This window comes from Somniosus microcephalus, chromosome 13 (assembly GCF_052327205.1).
Source record: "Somniosus microcephalus isolate GS21.2 chromosome 13, FLI_Smic_1.0, whole genome shotgun sequence".
In the NCBI taxonomy this organism is placed as follows: domain Eukaryota; kingdom Metazoa; phylum Chordata; class Chondrichthyes; order Squaliformes; family Somniosidae; genus Somniosus; species Somniosus microcephalus.
This window is the reverse complement of record NC_140999.1, coordinates 93337285-93361744: the sequence shown is the minus strand read 5'-3', so window position 1 is coordinate 93361744 and position 24460 is coordinate 93337285. Positions and strand designations below refer to the sequence as shown.

Below are 24460 nucleotides of genomic sequence, written 5' to 3'. Positions count from 1 at the left end.
AAATCCATAGATCAAAGCTGAAATTAGGTTTTTAAACTATTGCATTAAACTGTAACCTTCTTGGTAATGTATAGGGGGACTGGTTACTGCTGTTAAGACAAAAGAATAGCAATATGTACACAGTATGGGAATTTGTGGGGGGGGTTTAAATATAAAGTCTTGCTAAGATAACAGTGTTAATACACGAGAAGCAGTTTTACCACGTTTTTCCAGAGGAGAATCTGAAGAGGCTGGTATTAAGATTTTATAAAGTAAAGGAAGTCACTGTGCATTACCCTGTTTTCCAGTTTTAGCAGATGAGGACACCAGTCCCACCATTTCTTGTATACATTCTGGTTACATTGTATTATTAGGGAATAAACTGTCCAGTCATTCCAACCAACCTACTTCGTATTAAAATGGCACAAGCCATTTTTATGTTAAGCCCAATTCAAATCACCCAACATTTGAATTAAGCAACATTGAATCAAGAGTAGGCTCAAATAGTGGTGGGTGGGTGTGTTTTTGGGGGGGCGGGGTGGAAAAGAGTATAGTCTTGCCGGACACCAGTTTCAGCATTCCCAGTGGGTCTGTCGCTCTCTTCCTCCTTGGGAGAATAGTTACCCATCTGCATACAGGTGGTGAGTAAATGAGGAGCAAGCCAAGACGCTGACAACAAACTACAGCATTTTGCTTTGAAAATAGCAAATAGCTTTCAAAAGTTGGTAGCTTAGATTGTTCAAGTTGTGGTAGGGCATTCAGGCAGTAGCAAAGACTACAGTGTAACACTTAAATGGTGGTGTGCAGTTTAAAGAAAAAGTCCAAAGGATAACTGCAGAAATAAAAACAGGAGCAATAAAGTGCTCGACCTCATGTCTTTGGGATTTTTTTTTTTTTTATAAATATTGTAGAATGAGGTTTATTAAAAAGGCACACAATTCAGAAGATAGTGGGTAGAGTTTCTGCTTAGCAGTGCAATTTGCCCAAAATAGCACAAAAGATCATGGAATTTCAAGTGCAAGTTATGTTCAGTTTTAAACCAGCATCTTTTGCGCTGGTTTGAAAAAATCATGCTGGAAGCTGGCCTCACCCCCAGATGGATTTAATCACCATGCTGAGTTTCTGCTAATTGTGGCCATTTGGAGGCCTTTGGGGAGGCCCTGAAAATTGAGTTCTTTTGCCACAAGAGCATGAATAGGCACCTTCTAATTTAAAAATATTTAGTTTACTCAGAAACTGACTACTATACACCAATGAACTAGTAACTGGTTCTGTACCTTTTTTTTAAAAAAAGTCATTTTCATTTAAAAATCAGGTTACTCCTGTGCTGGACTAGAGACTTAATGCTTTTCTTGGGATAATCCCATTTTCAGCTGCATTAATAAAACTGCACCAGGTTACCACGCGAGGAATATTTTTTAATGCGCTGGCTCATGAACAATTTTACATTTGGGATAATGCAAATACTTTTAAGTGGAAACTTGAACCATATAACCAATTCAGAAAACTAGCACAACTGAGTGCAATTTGCACCAGAAGCAAAAACTCCACCCCAGATGCTTCATTCATCACTACAATACAATTTACAGGATACAAAGAACTGACATTTTTCTGGAAATATTCACTCCCACTATCCAAAGTAAGTAGCATGCAACTCCATCAATTCACCTTCCAGCTTTCCCCAGTGTGCATAGGGGACAGAAAGTCTCATGATGGACCTGGTTTGTGAAGAGTTACCTAATCTCAGGAGGGTTGCTACAATTAACTACATCATCCCTCTGCTAGCAAGGGGCAAGAGGGTGCTTCCACTCCAGATCACTGCACCATGGCCCTGCTATAAAACTGCATTGGGGGGGGGGGGGTGGAAAAAGGAGAGAGAGAGGGGTCAGTTATGATGATAATGGCTCTAGTCATAGCCTGCCAACATGTAGCATCTAGGTTCAAATATCCAGAATGGCCAACTTGGCAAGCTACCAGACAGTACTGTGGAAGCACCACACCTTCAGGGGAGGAACAAAAAAAAAAGTCTGCTTCTACCCTCAGTTCTGTTAGTATACCTGCACCAGATATGGCCAGCTTCAGCGACTCCTCATTAAGCTTCCTCTGCTCAGCCATTTCCTTCTGAAATTGAGCAATCTTTTCCATCTCCAACTCCTCTGTGCTTTTTCCCTTTGAACCCATATGTTGCTGCCGCCTACAGGGAAGCAAAGTAGAGGCATCTGAACATATAATCTTCAACAACACCTCGACTACCTGCAATTCCTATTCTAAAAAAAGGTGCTCATCTTTACATACTTCTGTACACAGCAAGACTGGAATGGGAACATTTCTAATCTAAAGAGTAGACCCTTCTCATTCTTATGAAAAACGTAGTTCAACTCTAGCACTATTCAGGAAGGGAGGGAAGGAATTACATATAATTTACAGCACAAAAACAGGTCATTCAGCCCAACACTGCTGGTGTTTATGTTCCACAGAAGCCTCTTTCCACCGCCATATCTCATTTCTCCCTCATGTACTTACCTAGCTTCCCTTAAATGCGTAACAGGAGGAGGAGGAAAACCCTCCAGGGACATCATACCCTTAAAATAAACATAGAAAAATAGGAGCAGGAGTAGGCCATTATCAACATGATCATGGCTGATCCTCTATCTCAATACTATATTCCCACTCTCCCCTTACCCCTTCATGCTTTTTGTATCTAGAAATCTATCTATCTCCTTCTTAAATATATTCAGTGACTTGGCCTCCACAGCCTTCTGTGGTAGAGAATTCCACAGGTTCACCACCCTCTGAGTGAAGAAATTTCTCCTCATCTCAGTCCTAAATGTCCTACCCCGTATTCTGAGACTGTGACCCCTCGTTCTAGACCCCCCAGCCAGAGGAAACATCCTCCCTGCATCCAGTCTGTCTAGCCCAGTCAGAATTTTATACGTTCCAATGAGATCCCCTCTCTAGTGAATACAGGCCTAGTCGACCCAATCTCGCCTCACATGACAGTCCCGCCATCCCAGGAATCAGTCTGGTGAACCTTTGCTGCACTCCTTCTATGGCAAGTATATCCTTTCTTAGGCAAGGAGACCAAAACTGCACACACAACTCCAGGTGTAGTCTCACCAAGGCAAGGCAACTGTAGCAAGACATCCTTGCTCCTGTACTCAAATCCTTGCTCCTGTACTCAAATCCTCTTGCAATGAAGACCAACATACCATTTGCCTTCCTAACTGCTTGCTGCATGTTTGCTTTCAGTGACACCCAGGTTCCTCTGTACATCAACATTTCCCAATCTATCACCATTTAAATAATACTCTGCCTTTCTGTTTTTCCTACCGAAGTGGATAACTTCACATTTATCCACATTATACTGCATCTGCCATGTATTTGCCCACTCACTCAACTTGTCTAAATCGCCTTGAAACCTCTTTACATCCTCCTCACAACCACACCTAGTTTCGTGTCGTCAGCAAACTTGGAAATATTATATTTGGTTCCCCCATCCAAATCATTGATAAATAGTGTGAATAGCTGGGGACCAAGCACTGATCCCTGCGGTACTCCACTAGTCACTGCCTGCCACCCCGAAAAAGACCCATTTATTCCTACTGTTTCCTGTCTGTTAACCAATTTTCAATCCATGCCAGTATATTACCCCAATCCCATGTGCTTTAATTTTGCACACTAACCTCTTGTGGGACTTTATCAAAGACCTTCTGAAAAGCCAAATACACCACATCCACTGGTTCTCCCTTATCTATTCTACCAGTTACATTCTCAAAAAACTCCCAATAGGTTTGTCAAACACAATTTCCCTTTCATAAATCCATGTTGACTTTGTCTAATCCCGTTGATATTTTTGAAGTGTCCTGTTATCACATCCTTTATAATAGACGCTAGCATTTTCCCTACTGCTGATGTTAGGCTAACCGGTCTGTAGTTCCCGGTTTTCTCTCCCTCCTTTTTTAAATAGTGGGGTTACATTTGCCACCCTCCAATCTGCAGGAACTGTTCCAAAATTCTATAGAATTTTGGAAGATGACAACCAATGCATCCACTATTTCCATGGCTACCTCTTAGTACTCTGGGATGCAGATTATCAAGACCTGATAAAAACAAAGTGCTGGAAACACTCAGCAAGTCAGGCAGCATCGAGGAGAGGAGAAACAGTCAACGTTTCGGGTTGAACCCTTCAGAACTGAGGAAGCTGACGAAAGGTTCGACCCGTAAAGTGGACTCTGTTTCTTCCTCTCCTCGATGCTGCCTGACCGGCTGAGTGTTTCCAGCATTTTGTTGTTATTTCAGATTTCCAGCATCCACAGTATTTTGCTATTATACCCTTAAAATAGTTGTGCTCAGCAAGTACCCTGTCCCTGCTGTATCACAGCTTTACTTTGAATATAATCAGAAGACTTCATTTTTAATTTGTTACTTTATGCTCTTGTTGGTCCTGTAGATCTTCCTTTTGAAATTATTAGTATAACTAAAAAGTAATCACAGCTCCATAGATACATAAGCCAACGGGACTTTGAGCCAATGCAAGTACACTGGGCGACACCGAAGGCTACATTAGTGGAATGGCTACAATTGCCTGGCCCTAGTTGGCACCCAATGCCAACCAACAGCTAACGTTAGGGCTGGAGGGAGGAAGTGGAGCAGCACTCCGGATTCTTGTCTGACCTCTTGGCCCCAGTCATTGAAGTCAGAGTGAAAAGTGGCTGAATTGCAGTCTTCTGAATGAGATCTACTCTCACATTCAGTTATATTGGTTGTTATGAAGCTCGAGAGCAGGGTCAAGTCAACCTTCTGCAGGCTAGGATTCCTTTTCAGCAATTAACTCAATCAAATCCAGTCTAACAGGCCAAAAGGTGTTTAGAAGTGATGTGATAATGGAATACAAATGAAGACTGGTGTGGAGAATAACCAGTGACACTACAGATTTTCAAACCAGAAACGGCTGGATTAAAAGCAGAAAATACTGGAAACACAGGTCATCACAGAGGGGAAGGTAGTTAATGGTTCAGGCCGATGACCGTTCATCTGGCTGGAACAAACTATACTCAGATCTAGCATCTGTCCAAAATGGCAACAAGTAAACTAATTTAGACTTATACAGGAAACAAAAAGACAACTTTATCCTTCTATCCCAAGACACTATCAGACACTTACAGCGCAGAAGGAGGCCATTCAGCCAGTCATGCCTGAAAGAGCAGTTGTGCTTAGTCCCACATCCCCGTTTTGTGTCCATAACCCTGCAAGTTCCTCAAGTACCTGTCCAATACCCTTTTAAAATTATTTATGGAATCAGCTTCCACCACCTTTTCATGTAGAGCGTTCTAGATCCTGACAACTCAAAAACTCTCATCTCCCCTCTAGATCTTTTGCCAATGATTTGGAATCCAAGACTTGACCTACTGTGGAGACACTCTTCGTAAACTGGGCCAATTGCTACTTATACGTGCAGGCGGAGGGAAATAGGAATTGGAGAGGACAATCTAAATTGCAACAAATGGTTAGCTATAAAAGGAAGAAGTCATTTTTTTAATTTTTTTTTATAAAAACTGTGTAATATATTTAGAAACCAAGAGAATAGCCACAAGGAAGAGAACTAAAACTTTACATCAGGAAAGCCACAAGAGTTCAGGAAGGAAATGCCTCAATCAGTGCCCACCATTCAACAGGGCAACCTGGGAAATCTTGTGGTATCCACTAGAATGAGATGCAGAGTTATATATTGTGCTGGGCTGCTCTATATATTACAACAGAAAACCAGCACATTGACGGACCAAACTTGCACATCGTCACCCAATGCTTAGGATGTCAGGTTATTTAATGCAAAATTTAGACAACTAGGGTGTGTGTTAAATTGACAGTTTACATAAAACAGTTAGCATAAGCTAAACAATAAACTTCTCCACAAGTTGCATTAATAGTTGTGTCAAAAAACTTAAGTAACAAGACAACTTAGTGCATGCTGAAAACTTGGATCATTACTTAAGAAATAACACTTACCTGAGAACTGTGGGTGTGCCAGGCAAGGTCAATTTGGATTGGTTCCGAGTTAGACTACCTGCTCTACTCCCAGAGCGTGTCCCAGTCAGAACCCTAGGTTTAGCACAAGGAACATTAAATTTTTTATTACCCATGCTACCAGCAGATACTCTGCAGTATAGCTCAAACTAAATATCTGTTCATTAGGTACATCTGTTAGTCCAATCACCACAAGCTTAATTACCACCAAGCAAATTTCACCTAGCCAGCTTGTTTACATTACAGCAAGATTTAGGAACTGGCAAGTAGCACAGTTTTGATTGCAATATTGGCAGGGCAAGAACTACAGCAAGCAAACTATACACCTCTCGTCATTTTAAAATTTGCCTTAAAGCCCATTTAAGTTCAACATCAAGGAGCAACTTCACTGTTTAAACAGGCCATGCACAAAGAACAAGGAGCAAGCAACAACTTAAGAAGGTCTTATACGGTGCAGCATTTGCCAAACCATGGTCAGAGTGGAAGGATACTGACTTAGAAACTTTCTGTTCACCAGTTAGCATTTCCTGACATATTGGGACGTCTGCAGTTTCAGAGAAGGGAGACAGAAAACCAGGCACTTCCACGAGGCACGGAAAGACCAGAATGACTTCAGATTGCTCGGGTTACAAAGCAGTATTGCCAGTGGTCTGGGAACAGGCCACACAACTCCCCTCAGTGATAAGCACACAAAACCTAGAAAAGGAAGCAACTTTAAACACAAAGCAACTTACATTCTAGCTTTTTTGTTAACTGGAGGCTCGGTCGATTCCACATCCTGAGATCTTCTTGCAGCTTGAATTTTGCCCAACTGTTGTCTCAATTGTGCAGGTGGTTTACGGGTTGATCTAGTGAAGATTGCAATTTAGACAAGTTAATAGTTCAATACAAGTCAAATGAAATTTTGCCCTGACAAGCTATTCACTTTAATTGCAACACATTGTCCAGACCTTGAGTGATCACCCTCAGGTTTCTTTCTAAAGCTCTCTGCCAATTCAATCCCTTGTACTGTATATTTAAGACCACACAGCAAAACCTTACAATTTAGTGTAGAATTTCACTTGCCATGTCACGCAATTCTGTTCCCGATCCAAATCTGTTAATCTTCTGTTTTCTCCTGTACCTACCACTTAAATTTAGGACAAATTTAAAATTCATATTTGGCTTTCATATCTAGGTCATTAATGTATGGGGTGCAAAGACTCACTGGACCCTGTGGCACTCCACCCCTAATCATTATATTTTACCTGAAAAACTAGGTTTTTCTTTTTTTAATTTTAAATACATTTTCATTGTTGTACCCTGTATTTTTAAACACTCAAAGCTTCATCACATGAATCCCAATATCGATCTTAACTGCAACATTCTCAAAGTAGCCAGGGAGACTGGTCACACAAGATGCCTCCTTCTAGATCCATGCTGGCTGTTTTTCATTCATTGCTATACAGGTATTCCTCCAGCCTGCCCCTTAGAACAGATTCCATTATTGACGTTAGGTTATTATGCCTGTAGTTGCCTGGGTCACCTTTTGCCTTCTTAAATATAAAGCATCAGTTTTGCATGCTTTTAGTCCTGCAAAACCGTCAAAGCCCAATGATTCCTGCATTATAACCAGGTATCCAGTTTTATTCAGAATCCCAGGATGCACATCACCAGACTCAGATTTTAGTCTCAAATCCCTTTAACTTAAATATATCTGCCATGTTGACCTATTTTTCCAACCTATATTTTTAGGATATTGGTGTACTACAAGAGTAGTAAGCAGTTACCCTTTAGTGAATACTTCCAGAAGCTACTCTAATATTTTGTGTGTTCTTCAGTTTCATTTTTGAAGCTCTTACTTCCTCACCAACAATTTAGCTACAACACTAACTGTTGACTCTTCTGGTGTTGTTAACTTTTGTTACCTTCAAATTCCTCCATCGCACAGACTTGTCCCCCTCCTTCATATCATTTGTTCTTTTATTTCTATATCAATTGCTCAATTCAGCCATTTTGGGAACAGCTTACTTTTGTAAGGCATAACCTACTCCTAGTGAATCATTGGCCCAGAACTTCAGGTCTCCACGGGCGAGTACGCGCTGGGTACTCACCCGTAAGTCCAATGGAAGTGCCGGTTTCCTGCATGCACTGTGCATGCGCAGGAAACCGGCACTTCCGCTCCCCTGAAAGGGGTTCAGAGGTCGAACGCGTGCGCAGGAGAGGCTGCACGTGCACATCGAACTTACGTTTTTGTTTTGCAGGTTTTCCCGGGAGGGTAAGTCTCCAGGAGTTAGACATATAAAAAGCAGGCATAAGGCCTGCTTTTTACAAGGTAAGTGGTGAATTAATTAAAATCAAAACGTTTTTTCCCCCCACAGGTTTATTATTTTTAAATACTTTAAAGAAAGGCAAGTTTATTTTTAGCCGTTAGAAAATAATTTTATTTTCAAAAATTTAAATTAGTTTAAAATAAGTTATTTCATGTAATTTATTTTTAAAGAGATGTTTTTTTAAAATTTATTTGAAGATTTAGTGATGTTTTGGGGCCCGTAGTATTTCTAAGTTTTGACAGCTCTTCCTGTCAAACTTATGAATGGGCATTTCCCTGCTCCAATTGGCTCCCCATGGCCCACGTGATCCCAAGGGACGCATCGAACTAACTGCGCCCCTGGGACACGCAAGCACTGCGCGCCGTCAGTTGGAGCAGGCCCAGGATTGGAATTCCACAGGGGCCCACTGCACAACGGCTGGCGCGCAAGGCAAGTGCAGGTCAGGGGCTTACACCCGCAGGAAGCCCCCGACCCGAATTTCTGGGCCATTATCTTTTGCATTAAAAAATTGAATTATCCAGCAATTTGAATTAAGTGTAAAAAGTGCCAAAGAAAACTTGAATTAAATAATTCAAATTGAGTGAAAGAAGATTATACATTGGGATAATGCTAGGGTAAAGGGAAAGCAGGGGCTGGAATTTCTGAAATGTGTTCAGGAGAATTTCCTTGACCAGTATGTTCTTGGCCCAACTAGGAAGGAGGCATTGCTGGATCTGGTGCTGGGGAAATGAGGTGGGCCAGGTCGCGCAACACTTGGGTACAAGTGATCATCACATCATAAGACTTAGATTAACAATGGAGAGAAGCAGGGAACAATCTAGAGTGGAACTTCTAAACTGGAATAGGGCTAACTTCAATGGGATGCGAAAGGATCTAGCCAGGGCAAAATGGAACCAAAGACTGACAGGAAAAACTAACAGAACAATGGGTGATTGTTAATGAGGAGATGTTCCAAGTACAGGCTAGGTACATTCCAACAAGATAGAAGGGTAAAGGAACCAAAGCAAGGGCTCCTTGGATGATGAGGGAGATGGAGAGGATGATGAAACAAAAAAAGGTGTATGATGCATGTCAGGTGAATTCTTCAAGGGAGAACCAGACCAAATAAGTTGAGGGGAAGAGAAGATGAAAATAAGATTGGAAAAGAGAATGCGAGTAGAATGGCAGTTAACATAAAAGGGAACCCAAAAGTCTACCGACATGTAAACAGTAAGTGGGTAGCAAGAGACAGGGTGGGGCCGGTTAGCGACAACGGTGTTGTTATATGCTTAGAAGCGCAGGGCAAGGCTAGGACAGTCAACAAGTATTTTGTATCGGTGTTTGCGAAGGAGGTGAAAATTGATAAGACAGGGTGTACTAGAAAGGCTGGGTATGCTTAGAGTAGGCAAGTCGCCTGGTCCAGAAGGCTTGCATCTCAGATTGTGAAGGGAATTGGGGGGGGGGAAAGATATCGGAAGGACTTGCCATAATTTTCCAATCTTCCCTGAATGCAGGGGAGGTGCCTGAGGATTGGAAAGTGGCAAATGTGCCACCATTTTTCAAGAAAGGGTGTAAGGACAATCCTAGTAACTACAGGCCAGTCAGTTTAACATCAGTGGTGGGTAAAGTTTTAGAAACAATAATCAAGGAAAAAAATTAACAGGCACTTGGAGAGGTTTAAGCTAATTAAGGAGAGCCAACACTGATTTGTAAAAGGCAGATCATGTTTGACTAATCTAATTGAATTTTTTGATGAAGTAACAGGGAGGATTGATGAAGGGAACGCAATTGATGTTGTCTATATGGATTTTTGGAAGGCATTTTGACAAAGTACCACATAGAAGGCTGGTTAATAAAATTGAGGCTCATGGAATGGGTGCGTCAGTAGCAGCTTCGATAGGGAATTGGCTTAAGGGCAGAAAACTGCGAGTTGTGGTAAATGGCTGTTTTTCAGACTGGAGAATGGTAGACAATGGTGTTCCCCAAGGGTCAGTGCTGGGGGCCACTGCTTTTTTTTTTTTTTTTGATATAAATGACCTGGATATTGGAATAGAGTAGAATTTCTAAATTTGCCGATGACACCAAACTTGGGGATGTGGCAAACAGTGAGGATGATACCAATCCACTGTAACAGGACATAGAAAGGCTAGCAGAATGGGCAGACAAGTGGCAGATGGAATTTAATACAGAGAAGTGTGAGGTCATGCATTTTGGCAGAAGGAACAAGGAGAGGCAATAGACACTTAATGGCACATTTTTAAAAGTGTGCAGGGACAAAGGGACCTGGGAGTTAATGTGCATAGGTCCCTGAAGGTGGCAGGACATATTGAGAGAGTGGTTAGCAAAGCATATGGGATCTTGGGCTTCATAAACAGAGCTATCGAGTACAAAAGTAGAGAAGTTATGCTGAACCTTTATAAAGCGCTGGTTAGGCCACAACTGGAGTATTGTGTCCAGCTCTGGTCACCACACTTTAGGAAGGATGTGAAGGCCCTCGAGAGGGTGCAGAGGAGATTTACCAGAATGGTTCCAGGGATGAGGGATCTTAGCTATAAGGACAGGTTGGAGAAGCTGGATTTGTTTTCATTAGAGGAAAGGAGTGATTTGATAGAGGTGTGCAAGATTATTACAGGTTTGGATAGGCTAGACAGGGAAAGGCTGTTCCCACTAGTTGATGGTACAAGGACTAGGGGACACAGATTTAAGGTTCTGGGGGTGGGGGGCGAGGAAAAACTTTACGCAGCGAGTGGAGGGGACCTGGAACTCGCTGCCGACGGGAGTGGTGGTAGCGGAGACACTCAATGTTTTCAAGGGGAGACTGGATAGGCACTTAAGGGAAATAAACTTGCAGGGCGGGATAGAGACGGGGGAGTGGGACTGACTCATTTGCTCTGCAGAGAGCCAGCATGGACTTGATGGCTGAATGGCCTCTTCTGTGCTGTTAGGACATCAATCTTGTCCATGGTCACCATTATAGCTTTAGAAAGCACTCTACTTTTAACAACCATCTCAGCTTTCTTCAGCACTTGAAATTATTGCATTATTGTTGTCTTATCCTCCACTCTTCCCACCTTCTCCTTACACAGGGGGGGGGGGGGGGGCGTCGCGAGGGTGATGTCTGTTGTTTATCCTCCACTCTTACCACCTCTCCTTACGAAGACAGAGGGGGGGGGGGGGTGAGGGTGATGGTCTGTTGGGTTATCAATTCTTTGTTAGCCCCGATAACACTGGTTAACTTTTGCAGTTTGTATGTATTGTTAAAAAGTAAAATGACCAGAAATGCGCACTTTGGTCTGGGCAAGCCTAAAACATTATTGCAACCCAGTTTGAGTTCCTCAAAAAGGAATTGGACTATGAAAAAAGTCCATCTGTGAACAGTGGCTTTGAAAGATAGGTAGAAAGCTATTTCAAAGTACTTGGCCCCAATATTGAAATTATATGGCATAGATGAAAAAACCAAGCTAGCCAGGGGCAGATTCAGGGGGAGAGGGCAGTCCAGTTTTCATCTGCAGCCATGTCTCAGACTTGTAAGAAGAGTCAAGGCCAGTGATAGGCTATAGTTCTTTGATGAATAGCTGTGGCTTGAACGGACGGAGGCAAAGATCACCAGTTCATCTACAGCCACCAACCTTGAAACATAGATCAGCCGGCATCGTAGAGAGAAACAGTTGAAATCTTGGCTTATGTTCTCTTTCAGAAAATGATAAAAAAGCACATTAATATAACCACAAAAGTGATGGAAAAGAAAAACTATTGAAGCATCAGTGGAATGATTATTGGATGATCCCATTTCTTGATTAGGTGAAAAATTAAAAAGAGACCGTAAAGAAACAATTGGACATGTGAATAGTTACAACAGATGGAAGCCTGATGAACATTGAGAAAGGGCTGTTGAAAACAGAAAACCTGGGGGTCAGGTTTTTAAATGAAAACAGAAGATGCTGGCAAGGTACAGTTGCCTGACCAGTTTGATTCTAGTACCCAAGACAGCAAACTGTTGCATCAAACAGCTCAGTGGGAACAATTTTAGTGTTTTAATGTATGGTGAAGGATAGCAATTTGCAATTTACTGATAAACACTTAAAAGTACTATTCATTTACCTGCTCATATAAACTTCAACTTACAGCCCAAGCCACCACCTGATGAGTATATACAATCCACCTACCGAAGACTCAGAATCACACTCTAAATTCCAATCAGCCTGCTACAGTAGTGGCAAGGGTTGTCAGTGATCTCGCCATCGTTCAGCTAGATACCTGGGCAGGCAAAGGGCACACGCCGGATCGTACGTTAGGTTACCAGTGTTGGTCAGAGGCTGAACCCAATTAGAATATCTAGTGCAAGACCCAAAAATGCAAGTGACCCAATCCTCACTTCTTTTCCTCCATTCTCAATTTCCCAACATGTTATTTATGTCCTCCCCTTGGCTGAATCTTGTACTCCGCTTTCTCTCCCATTGGATCCAAGAACCTTTCACACAAGCACAATTAAACTTACTCTCCATGTCAACATCTTCAGCTCTTGATCAGAAAACACAGGCATCCACATCACCCACCCTAGTACCTCACTGAAGTGCTCATTTTCCATGTGTGAGCCTAGACAGTGAATGTCAACAGGTGTCAACTATGCAGGAGAGGGAAACATCACAGCCAGATTTCTATCCTGTTCTCAAAGTACTTTCCTGCAGGGGTCAGAGAAATTGAAAACCTTGCTGATTTTTCCCCTCTCTAGCACAAGTGCTGATGGCAAACTTAGTACCACTGTCATTCCAGCTGACCTGCAACTAACTCACGACCTTCGTTCAGCAGCTACAAGTTTTAGCTGTCGTTGGGGAGCAACAATATTCCTGAAACGTTTATTACTTGCCTTCTCAGTGGCATCGCTTCGCTAGGAACAGTGGTCTTGTTTGACTTGGCTCTCCATGCTGCCAGAGAGGTCACCAAGTTGGGGTGGTGGTCTATTAGCTGCATCTTCTGGAGAAAAGAGTAAGAGCTCGGAATAGTACAAAAAACTAAAATGTATTTGAAGTTAGTTCTTACAAAATGAACTGCAGTTTAAAAGTCAGATGTATTCGACAAATAATCTAATACAAGATGGCACAATTCTAACTATGCAATACCGATGCAGTACAATCTATTACACAAGTACTCAGCTGTGGCTCAGTTAGCACTCGGAGTCAAAAGGTTGTGGGGTCACACATATAAACTAAGCTGACACTTCAGCAATGAGGGAGTGCTGCATTGTCAGATGAGACATTCCACCAAGGCCCCATTTGTCCTCAGTTGGGCACAAAAATATTCCATGGCACTACCTTTGAACAGCAGGCCAGTTCTCACTCATGCCCTGGCCAATATTCATCCTCATCCAACCTCACATATAGATTATCTGGTCATTATCTCACTGCAGTTTGATACCTTGCTGCGCACAAATTAGCTGCCTCGTTTCCATCATTACAACAGTGACTAGACTTTAAAAAGTACTTTATTGGCTGTAAAGCACTTTGAGACGATAGAGATTGTGAAAGGCTCTATTTCTCCTAGCTTACATTGGACTTGAAAATAGCACCGATTTGAAGGGTTGTCATAATATAAAAATACTCCCCCGCCCCCCCCTTGGTCCAAATGCTTCTAGTTTAAAATCATCCCCTTGTTTAAAAATCCTCATGGCCACGCCCTTCCCAATCTCCAACTTCTGCCAGTCTTATAATCCCCGCCCTCATACACTGTGCATCGTCCCCCGTTCAATTGACAGCCATGTCAGTCACCTAGGTCTCACTTAGAGTTCTCTCCCAAGACATCTCTGCCTCTCCACCTCACCCTCCCTAAAACCCACATCTGTCCATGCTTGGTCACCTCTCTAGTCTCAATTTGGATCAGTACCCATTTTCCTTGGGAATCTGAAGGTCAGCAGGACATTTTTATATATTAAAAGACACGATATAAATGCAAGTAGTCTTACCATAAAAGCTTTGTGAATTCAAGGCAAGACCTGGAATTACGCAAGTAAATGGCCAAGGAAATGAAGCAGTTGCTACTTCTGCAGTGAGTTCACTATGTTTGGGGGTGGGGTGGAGGCTAACTGATGGCATGCTGGAGCGTTGCAAGAACTTGACAGTTCTCAGATAGAGAAGGCCAGATTGTCAATCTGTGAAATAGCCAAAATCCTCAGATTAATTAGCCAGCGCAATGGACTTTGCACCAGGCAATACAGAACCTGCCATAGGTGGTCATAGCCACCATCAAGAGGAATATACAAAAGAGGCTAGGAAAGTCCCAAGGGGGGGGGGGGGGGGGGGGGAAAGAGAAAAAAAAGAGAGACTCTCAGCCAAAGAACTGCGCTTTCTCCTGTGAAACACTAGACAATACATTTAGTGCCTAGGAATGCTCCTGGCTGACCACGAGTCAAGGATTGATGCTAGAGCAAAGACTGCAGCAGTTCGGCAATGAAAACAAATGCAACATTGTCTTTAACAATGCAGAGCAGACGGTTAACAATGAACTGCTAGTTGAACTTGGGTAAGAACTATCCCAAATTTCATCCTAACTGGAACTCAAGCAGAAGCTCCATCAGCCTTCCACATGTCATTCTTCAGTTCAGGCGGTGAATGTTGGCAGACTATTGAACCACGTACGCACTCAGGGAAGGGGGAGACAATCAGTTTCCCTATTTAATGGGCAACTTTATGGAGGTTAAATAAATGAGGAAAGAAAAACTTGCATTTATATAGCACCTTTCATGACCACCGGACATCTCAAAGCACTTCACAGCCAATTAAGTACTTTTGAAGTGGAGTCACTGCTGCAATGTGGGAAATGCAGCAGCCAATTTGCACAGTAAGCTCCCACAAACAGCAATGGGATCATGACCAGATAATCTGTTTTTGTAATGTTGGTTGAGGGATAAGTATTGGCCAGGACACCAGGAATAACTCACCTGCTCTTCTTCGAAATAGTGCTTTTACGTCCACCTGAGAGTGCAGACGGGGCCTCGGTTTAACGTCTCATCTGAAAGACAGCACCTCCGACAGTGCAGCACTGGAGTGTCAGCCTAGCTTTATGTGCTCAAGTCCCTGGAGTGGGACTTGAAACCACAATCTTCTGACTCAGAGGCAAGTGCACTACCATAAAAACAAAAGACGTAGGAGCGGGAGTAGGTCATTTCGCCCCTCGAGCCTGCTCCACCATTCAATAAGATCATGACCTCAACTCCATTTCCCTGCCCGCTCCCCATAACCCTCGACTCCCTTACCTTTCAAAAATCTGTCTATCTCCACCTTAATCTATTCAATGACCCAGCCGCCACAGCTCTCTGGGGAAGAGAATTCCAAAGATTCACGACCCTCGAGAAGAAGAAATTCCTCCTCATTTCCGATTTAAATGGGTGCCCCCTTATTCTGAAATTATGCCTCCTAGTTCTAGATTCCCCCACGAGGGGGAAACATCCTCTCTGCATCTACCCTGTCAAGCCCCTTCAGAATCTTATATGTTTCAATAAGATCCCCTCATTCTTATAAACTCTAATGTGTATAGGCCTTCATAAGACAACCCCTTCATCTCCAGAATCAACCTCATGAACCTTCTCTGAACTGCCTTCAATGCAAGTATATCCTTCCTTAAATAAGGAGACCAAAACTGTACACAGTACTCCAGGTGTTGTCTCACCAACACCCTGTACAGTTGTAACAGGACTCCCCTACTTTTATACTCCATTCCCTTTACAATAAAGGCCACCACTCAATTTGCCTTCCTAATTACTTGCTGTACCTGCATGCTAACTTTTTGTGATTCATATACAAGGACCCCCAGATCCCTCTGTACTGCAGCATTTTGTAATCTCTGTCCATTTAAATAATTTTATTTTTTATTTTTCCTACCAAAGTGGATAACCTCGCATTTTCCCACATTATACTCCATCTGCCAGATTTTTGCCCACTCACTTAGCCTATCCATATCCCTTTGCAGATTCTTGGGTACTCCACACAATTTGCTTTCCTACCTATCTTTGTAGCATCAGCAAATTTGGCTACATTACACTCAGTCCCTTCATCCAAGTCATTAATATAGATTGTAAATAGTTGAGGCCCCAGCACGGATCCCTGCGGCACCCTACTAGTTACAGTTTGCCAACCTGAAAATGACCCATTTATCCCGACTTTCTGTTAGATAGCCAATCCTCTAGCCATGCTAATATTACCCCCAACCCAGTGAGCTCTTATCTTGTGCAGTAACCCTTTATCGAATGCCTTCTGGAAATCCAAATACACAACATCTACTGGTTTCCCTTTATCCACCTTGCTCGTTACATCCTCAAAGAACTTCATCAAATTTGTCAAACATGATTTCCCTTTCATAAAGCTATGCTGGCTCTGCTTGACTACATTATGATTATCTAAATGTCCTGCTACCACTTCCTCAAAGATGGACTGCAGCATTTTCCCCAATGACAGATGTTAAGCTAACTGGTCGATAGTTGCCTGCTTTCTGTCCCCCTCTTTCTTAAATAGGACCAACTGAGCCACAGCTGACATTATAGTCCTGTTCAGTGAGCAGAGTCTTATTATAGGAAAGTTAAATTTGAGGTTAGAAAGTCTAAACAATGACCTGAACTGGTATTGCAGTGAAAGTTCACCTTTACCTACACAAGACGTTTCACGTACAGAAGTTATATAGACATTTGGTTCTACTTGATATTATACAGGAGACTTTGGTTTATCCGGAGGTTGTATGTCCGGAAACCTCGATCTACCAGCAGAAATCAGGAGCTGGTTAGGTTTTTTTTTCTCCCCCCCCCCCCTAACAGTCAGGCTCTGGAAAGTCTCTCTGAAGCTGTTGCTAAGCTACAGAGACACATCCAAGGTACGGGCCGACTGTTTGAAGCTGTTGCTAAGCAACAGTGTTTGTTGTCAGATACGGAGATGAAAACCTCCGTATGCTTCAACATTAAAGCTGGTATGTCCGGCAGTTTTGATGGGACGGCAACAGCTCGGTCCCGTCGGTGCCGGATAGCACAAAGTTTCCTGTACAATGTTGACGTAGGCGGATTTATGCATTAACTATCCATAAATGTATAATACAAAAGGAAAGCCAAAGTCTTACTTGTAGATGCAGCCTGTGTGTTCAGTTGGCTTGTTATAGATTGTGGTTGTCCTGCTTCACATGATGGTGCTCTCAAATCCTGGGTTTGTGTGGCAGGTACTCCCATGGGAATGGGGCTGCATGTTGCCCCACCTTGCTCAATTTGCTGATCTAGTATCAAGAGACAGTATACTCATTAAGATGCAACAATAGTTTTACAGACTCCAAACTATAGCTCACCTCAACTCCCTTGCACTGCAGGAGTGCTCCACCTCATGTAATACCTGCACTTAGCCAGTGCTGTCAATCTGCAGGGTCATCAGATTTCAGTCTGGTTGGAGTCAGGCAAAACACAGCACAAGCAGTGCCTCAAAATCAGGATCTATACAGTACCATCCAGCCAGAATCAAGCAAAAAATAAGAATTTTTGTAGAAAAAGAGTTTAAAAAAAAGGCCTTTATCTCAACAGAATACAATAGTGAGGATGTGATTCTTCAAATTAAAAACAGAATTCTGGAAACTCTCAGCCGGTCAGGCAGCATCTGTGGAGGTGGGTGGTAGGTAGGGTTGCAAAGGGGTGGAAAGTTTCTGGTAAATTTCTGGAAATTGTCCACAGGAAGTTTAGCTTGGGAATTTTGCCCAAAAAAGCATATGCTAGCATAATTTTGTTTTTTTTGTATTTCTTTCTTTCCCCCCCCCCCCCCACCCATCCTCTCTTAAGATTCCAACTCTTAGTAATTTTAATTATTAAGGAATTTCTTAATCAATACATGTTTATCTTCTTACTTGGCTTGTTTTAATAATTACAAGTTGTGTGTGTGACTGTGAACAAATGTGTCCTGATTGGTTGGATGAGCGATTAGCTCCCTCTATTTGTAATATTTGCATATCAAATTGTGATTGGCCTGCAGACATCTGTAAGACTGCTATAGTTTTTTTAAGATCCAGGTTAGGGGTCCTGAGGGAAGTCATTTTGTTTTCTGCTGATGTTGTGATGATGCAGTAAGTAAATCAGACTTTATACCAAATAAACCAGTTACTTGTTGAACTCTGTTGTCCTTCAATTTAAAATATACAAAATAATACACGATTGGTGATGTAGCGTCATGTGTGTACAGGTCATGCTTCCATCACATGGAGCATCAGCAAAAATGTACTCACCCTGTTGCAATAGTGCTGATCGACCGCAGTTCGACAGAGATGAATGCCCTTTATTTCTCTGCATAGAACAATGCCACGTTTACTGTCTGATGTGTGGAAGCATTTCACCCCAGGCATTAAAGATGGAAAGACTGTGTACATGTGCAAACACTGTAGAAAGCCCTATGTAAAGAATGCCACAAAGATGCAGCAGCATTTATCCAAATGCAACAACTTCACTCAAAGCTCACAGCAGTCAGCCCAGAGTTCCTCTGCTTCCATTCAAGAAGATGATGGTTCTCATTCAGCATCAGGCTCCTTATCATCAGCAACTCCTGGCCCACTTGGAAGGTTCTTTGATACAATGGATAACCATAGCCAGAAGAATGCAGATGAGTGCCTTGCTCGAGCTGTATATGCAACAGGCTCACCCCTCATGCTCACAGCCAATGTGTACTGGAAGAGATTTTTCAATGTTATTCGCCCTGCATACTGTCCTCCCACCAGACATGCTTTGTCTACTTATTTGCTGGAGGCTGAGTATAACAGAGTCCAAGGAAAGCTCAAAGACACGAAGGACAACAGACACACAGGCACATACATTGCTGATGAGCTGAAAGCGGTCATCAACGATCTTGGATCACAAAAGGTCTTTGCAGTAGTTATTGACAATGCTGCGAATATGAAGGCTGCTTGGGCTCAAGTGGAGGAGGCCTACCCTCATATTACGTCTATTGGGTGCGCAGCTCATGGGCTTAACCTGCTCCTCAAGGACATCATGGGTTTGAGAACCATGGAAGCACTGTACAAGAGAGCCAAGCAAGTTGTTAAGTATGTCAGGGGAAAACAGGTAGTTGCAGCAACCTACAACTCCAAGCAAATGACAAAGAACAAGAACACCACACTGAAGCTGCCCAGCAACACTAGATGGGGTGGTGTTGTCATAATGTACAACAGCCTTCTGGAGGGTAAGGAGTCGCTGCAAGAAATGGCAATATCCCAGTCTGGGGATATGGAAACCATCATCAAGAAAATACTGCTGGATGATGTGTTTTGGGAGAGAGTGGTTAGCAGCCTTAAACTACTCTCACCAGTAGCATCTGCAATTGCTCAGATTGAAGGAGATGACACTGTCTTGTCAGATGTTCTCAGGCTTTTTACTGATTTAAAAGAACAAATCAGCATTGCCCTACCCACATCCCTGCTGCTCAAAGCAGAGAAGGCAATTGTTCAATTCAGACGCGTCAAGAATTTTGTGTCAAGCCGATTCATGCTGCAGCATACATGCTGGACCCAAAGCATGTTGGGAGACCAATACTTTCTGGAGAACAGATCAACAGCGCTTAGTGTGATTTCTACCCTCTCACACCATCTCAATCTGGACGTGGGCAAAGTTCTGGAAAGTCTGGCAAAGTTCTCTACCAAGCAAGGTCTTTGGAATGGGGATGGGATATGGGAATCATGCAAGCATATCAGTGCACATACCTGGTGGAAGGGACTTTGTGCATCTGAGGCCCTGTCACCCATTGCATCGGTGATACTCCAAATCCCACCTTCATCAGCGGCCTCTGAACGAAACTGGTCACTTTTTGGGAATACGCATACAAAGGTGCGCAACAGGCTGACTAACGAGAGTGGAGAAACTGGTGGCTGTCCGGGCGAACCTACAACTTATTGAGCCAGATACAGAAGTGTCCACCACACAGCTAGACACTGACACAGAGGAGGGAATGGACACGTCAGAGCCAGAGTCAGAGAATCAGGAAGAGCAATGAGGAGTAGAAGACTCAGAAGACTCATGAGTAGAAGACTCAAAAGGGACAAAATAAGCAGACGCTCTTTTTATTTTAATTTTAGATGGGTCTTTTTTGTGGGGGTTCAATAAAGTTCAAAATTATAACCTAAATAAAGTTTTGAAAGCCTGTTTTTATTTGTATGGAACAGTATGTCTATTTTGACGACAAAGATAATATAAGGGTCAGGGACAAAAAGCACCAGTGTGCAAAAAAACTCAAAATTCCCATAAATTCCCCAAATTCCTGAAAATTCCCATGGAAAGTTTCCTCTTAAAAATTACCAGAATTTTGCAACCCCAGTGGTAGGCTTAACATTTCAAGTGAATGACCAGTTATCAGATAGCCAGTATTTCACTTTTTGAAGTTATGCTTCAAATTGTACAGAGCCTTGGCAAGACCCTATCTGGAGTACTGCGTAGTTTTGGTCATCAAGAATACTGATGCTTAAATGGCTAAATTATGGAGGACAGGTTCCACAAACTTGGGTTGTATTCCCTTCAGTTTACATGGTTAAAGGATGATCTAATCTGCTGGGGAATCCAGAACAACAGGCCATAACACTAGGAGTGAAATAAGGAAACACCTTCACACAAAGTGTAGTGACATCTGGAACTCTGCTACAAAAGGCAGGTGATGTTGGGTCAACTGAAATTTACAACACATCAATAGATTTGTGTTTGGTAAAGGTATCAAGGGAAATGGAGACAAGGCAGGAAAATGGAGTTACAGTACACATCAGCCACATACAAATATAAAATGGCAGAACAGGTTCAAGGGGCCAAATGGCCTACTCCTGCCCCTAATTCTGCATTTGTTGCTAGATCACTGAAGAACATTTTCCTCAGCAATGGTACAGTTCAGCTTTGGGGGGGGGGGGGAAGAATCCCCAAAGTTAGAACAGGAGGGGGTAACCCTGACACCATGTTCACAATGGATAGCAAGCTGGCTACAAGTAGGGGTTAAGGGTAGCTACTCAGACTGACAAAAGGTGGGAAGTGGTGTTCCAGATGAATTAGTGCTGGGACCACCATTGTTCACAATTTATAATGATTTGGACTCCTGAAATCAGAAGTACAATTTCAAAATTTGCAGGCAACACCAAATTGGGAGGTATAGTTAATACAGAGGAATAATGTGACAAAATACAGGTAGAAATTTATAATCTTGCAAAATGGGCATGCAGTTGGCAAATTAATTTCAATATAGACAAGCAAGGTGCTGCATTTTGGTAGGAAGACTAAGGAGGCCACATACTGCTTGGATAATAAGAGCCTAAATGAGGTGAAGGAGCAATGAGATCTTGGAGTACAGACACAGAAATCACTAAAAGTAGCAACACAGGTTAATAAAAGTTATTTAAAAAAATAAGCAAACCAAGCATTGGGGTTCATTTCTAGAGGGACAGAATTGAAACAGAATAGAGAAGTTATGCTAAACTTGTATCAACCTTGGTTAGACCACACTTGTAGAACTGTGTACAGTTCTGGTCTACATATTATAAAACAAGATGTAGAGACATGGGAGATGGTGCAAAAAATAAAATTCACAAGGATGATACCAGAACTGAGAGGATACACCCATTAGGAAAGGATGAACAGGCTGGGACTCTGTTCTCTAGAATAGACAAGGCGGAAAGATGACCTGATAGAGGTAGAAGAGAATAAAGGAGACAGAGAACACCCGATGTAACATTAACAGCATTTTCATAATCCCAACTGTCTAGCCTTTGGCCCTCCATCCACCACGACATTTCTGCAGCTACCGAGCTGCTCAAATCATGCCCTCGTCCCTATTAAATCCATTACTTTATCACCTTGGCCATTCCCCCAGTACAGCCCTCATCTCCACTCCCTCAAGTCCAAGGAACACAGACTTGAACGGTTATGGCAGACAACTGGTTTCACCAGCTCTGGCTGGACCACATAAAGCACTATGGGTTCCTTCCTCTCATCTGCAAAAATTGCTGTGTAAAGATAACCACTGAGCTTTTTTTCCTCCACAAACTGGCATCTTAAACCCCTCTCCCCCTCCAACAACAACCACCACCCACCCAAAGATAGCTGCACACTTCCAATTCTGGCCTTGAGCATCCCCAATGTCAATCGCTCCACCATTTGTGGCCATGACTTCAGCTGCCAAGTTCCTAAGCTCTGGAATACCCTCCCAAAACCTCTATGCCTCTGTTTACTCTGACACTACTGAAAAGTCTGTGACCAAGCCTTTGGCCATCTATCCCAATGTCTCATGTGACTGTCAAATTTTGTTGGATAATGCTCCGGTGAAGCACCTTGGGACATTCTACATTAATGGCACTATATAAATACAAGTTGCTGTTGGGATCATACCATTCTTCAGTTTAATAGATGGATGAACAAGGGGCTGAAGGGATATGGGGACAGGGTGGGCAAATGTGATTGGATAGTTTGATTGAAGAGTAAATGCCAATTGGGCCAAATGGCCTGTCTCCAATTATAGGTACAGTACTACAACCTGTCCCAAAACAACCCGAAATACCTGCTGACCACAATGGGGGTGAAACACCCACAGAATCACATCCCAGGAGGGAGGAGAGGGTTGCCCTATGATGAGATTGTGTAGAATGGGCCTATACTCTCTGGAGTTTAGAGTGAGGTGATCTATGATTCTGAAGGGGATTGACAGGCTAGATGCAGAGAGGTTGTTTCCCCTGGCTGGAGTATCTAGAACTAGGGGGCATAGTCTCAGGATAAGGGATAGGCCATTTAAGACTGAGATGAGGAATTTCTTCACAGAATCACAGAAACCCCACACTGCAGATAGAGGCCATTTCGACCCATCAAGCCTGCACCGACACATATCCCACCCGATCCCCATAACCCCTACACCAACACATATCCCACCGTATTTAATCCCCCTAACACTAAGGGTCAATTTATCATAGCCAATCAACCTAACCCACACATCTTTGGACTGTGGGAGGAAACCGGAGCACCCGGAGGAAACCCACACAAACACAGGGAGAATGTGCAAACTCCACACAGACAGTCACCCGAGGCCGGATTCGAACACGGGTCCCTGGCGCTGTGAGGCAACAGTGCTAACCACTATGCCACAGTGACTCGTTGGAATTCTCTACCCCAGAGGGCTGTGAATGCTGAGTCTTTGAGCATATTCAAGGCGGAAATAGATTGATTGTTGGACTCTAGGGGAATGAAGAGATATGGAGATCGGGTGGGAAAGTGGAGTTGAGGTCGATGATCGGCCATCATCGTACTGAATGGCGGAGCAGGCTCGAGGGGCCGCTCTTATTTCTTATGTTCTGTAGGAGGGGAGGAGGGGGAGTGTTAAGCAGCAACAGCACCCCCTCTCTCCCTGCCCGTTACCGGCTCGATCGACTGCCAACCAGACCGCACCGAGGTTTGTTTGTGTGTGTGTCGGGGCGCGGAGGTGGATTTATCCCATTGTGGGAGGGGGCCCCATTCAGGCGCTCCCTGCGATGCCAGCCCCGGTCGGTCCTGCCGCCTCTTACCGAACCAGTAGTCGGCTCTGGGGTCATCGTGCTCCTGCAGGTTATTGAAGTCGATGTGAGTCGGGGCATCGTAGCTCCAGGTGAAGTGAGAATCCGCCATCGCTCACTCTCAGGCTCGTCCGTGCCTCTCTCTCCGTTCGCGGCTGCCGTTTGAATTGAGCGGCCCAACCGCTATACTTCAAATTGGCTCTGGCCAATCACAGCCCACTTTTACGCAGATGCAGCAACTGATTGGACGGCGGCGAGATGACGTCAGCTTCACGACGGGGATGGGGAGAGAGAGACCTCGGCGAGGTCTGCCGAAGGGAGCTGCAGATCGGGGCTGCTGGAGCGATAATTCCCGTCGGCAACGAGATTACACTGGTAAAAGGATAGTTTAAACCAAGTATTAGGGTTCGAATTATGTTAACCAATCATCAACTGCACCGTTTCGCATTAGCCAATCGGGCGAGCAGGCGCGCCGTGGTTAGCCAATCAGCATCGGACAAAGACCAGTTAGAGATTTAATTTCGCCAATCAGCGCTGAGAGGGCGGGACCCGCTGCTCAGACCAGTCTGAGTCAATGGAATTGGGTGAGATGAATTTAAACCGACAGCTGACATGGGATGGTGGTAAGAGCTGACACTGGCACCAAATGGGATGACAAC

At 43.4% G+C, this 24460-nt stretch overlaps 1 protein-coding gene across 1 annotated transcript in view; it reads right to left on the bottom strand.

Annotated features, from left to right (window-relative positions):
* Positions 1–24158, bottom strand: part of LOC147108491 (targeting protein for Xklp2-B-like) — a 59122-nt gene extending 34964 nt beyond the window's left edge. Inside the window, 7 exon segments of the mRNA XM_086005141.1 lie at positions 2037–2173; positions 5986–6078; positions 6738–6851; positions 13162–13244; positions 13246–13268; positions 17391–17540; positions 23814–24158. Of these exon segments, the coding sequence (XP_085861267.1) occupies positions 2037–2173; positions 5986–6078; positions 6738–6851; positions 13162–13244; positions 13246–13268; positions 17391–17540; positions 23814–23913 (700 nt within the window). The 5' untranslated portion in view covers positions 23914–24158.
* Positions 24159–24460: the final 302 nt, after the last annotated feature.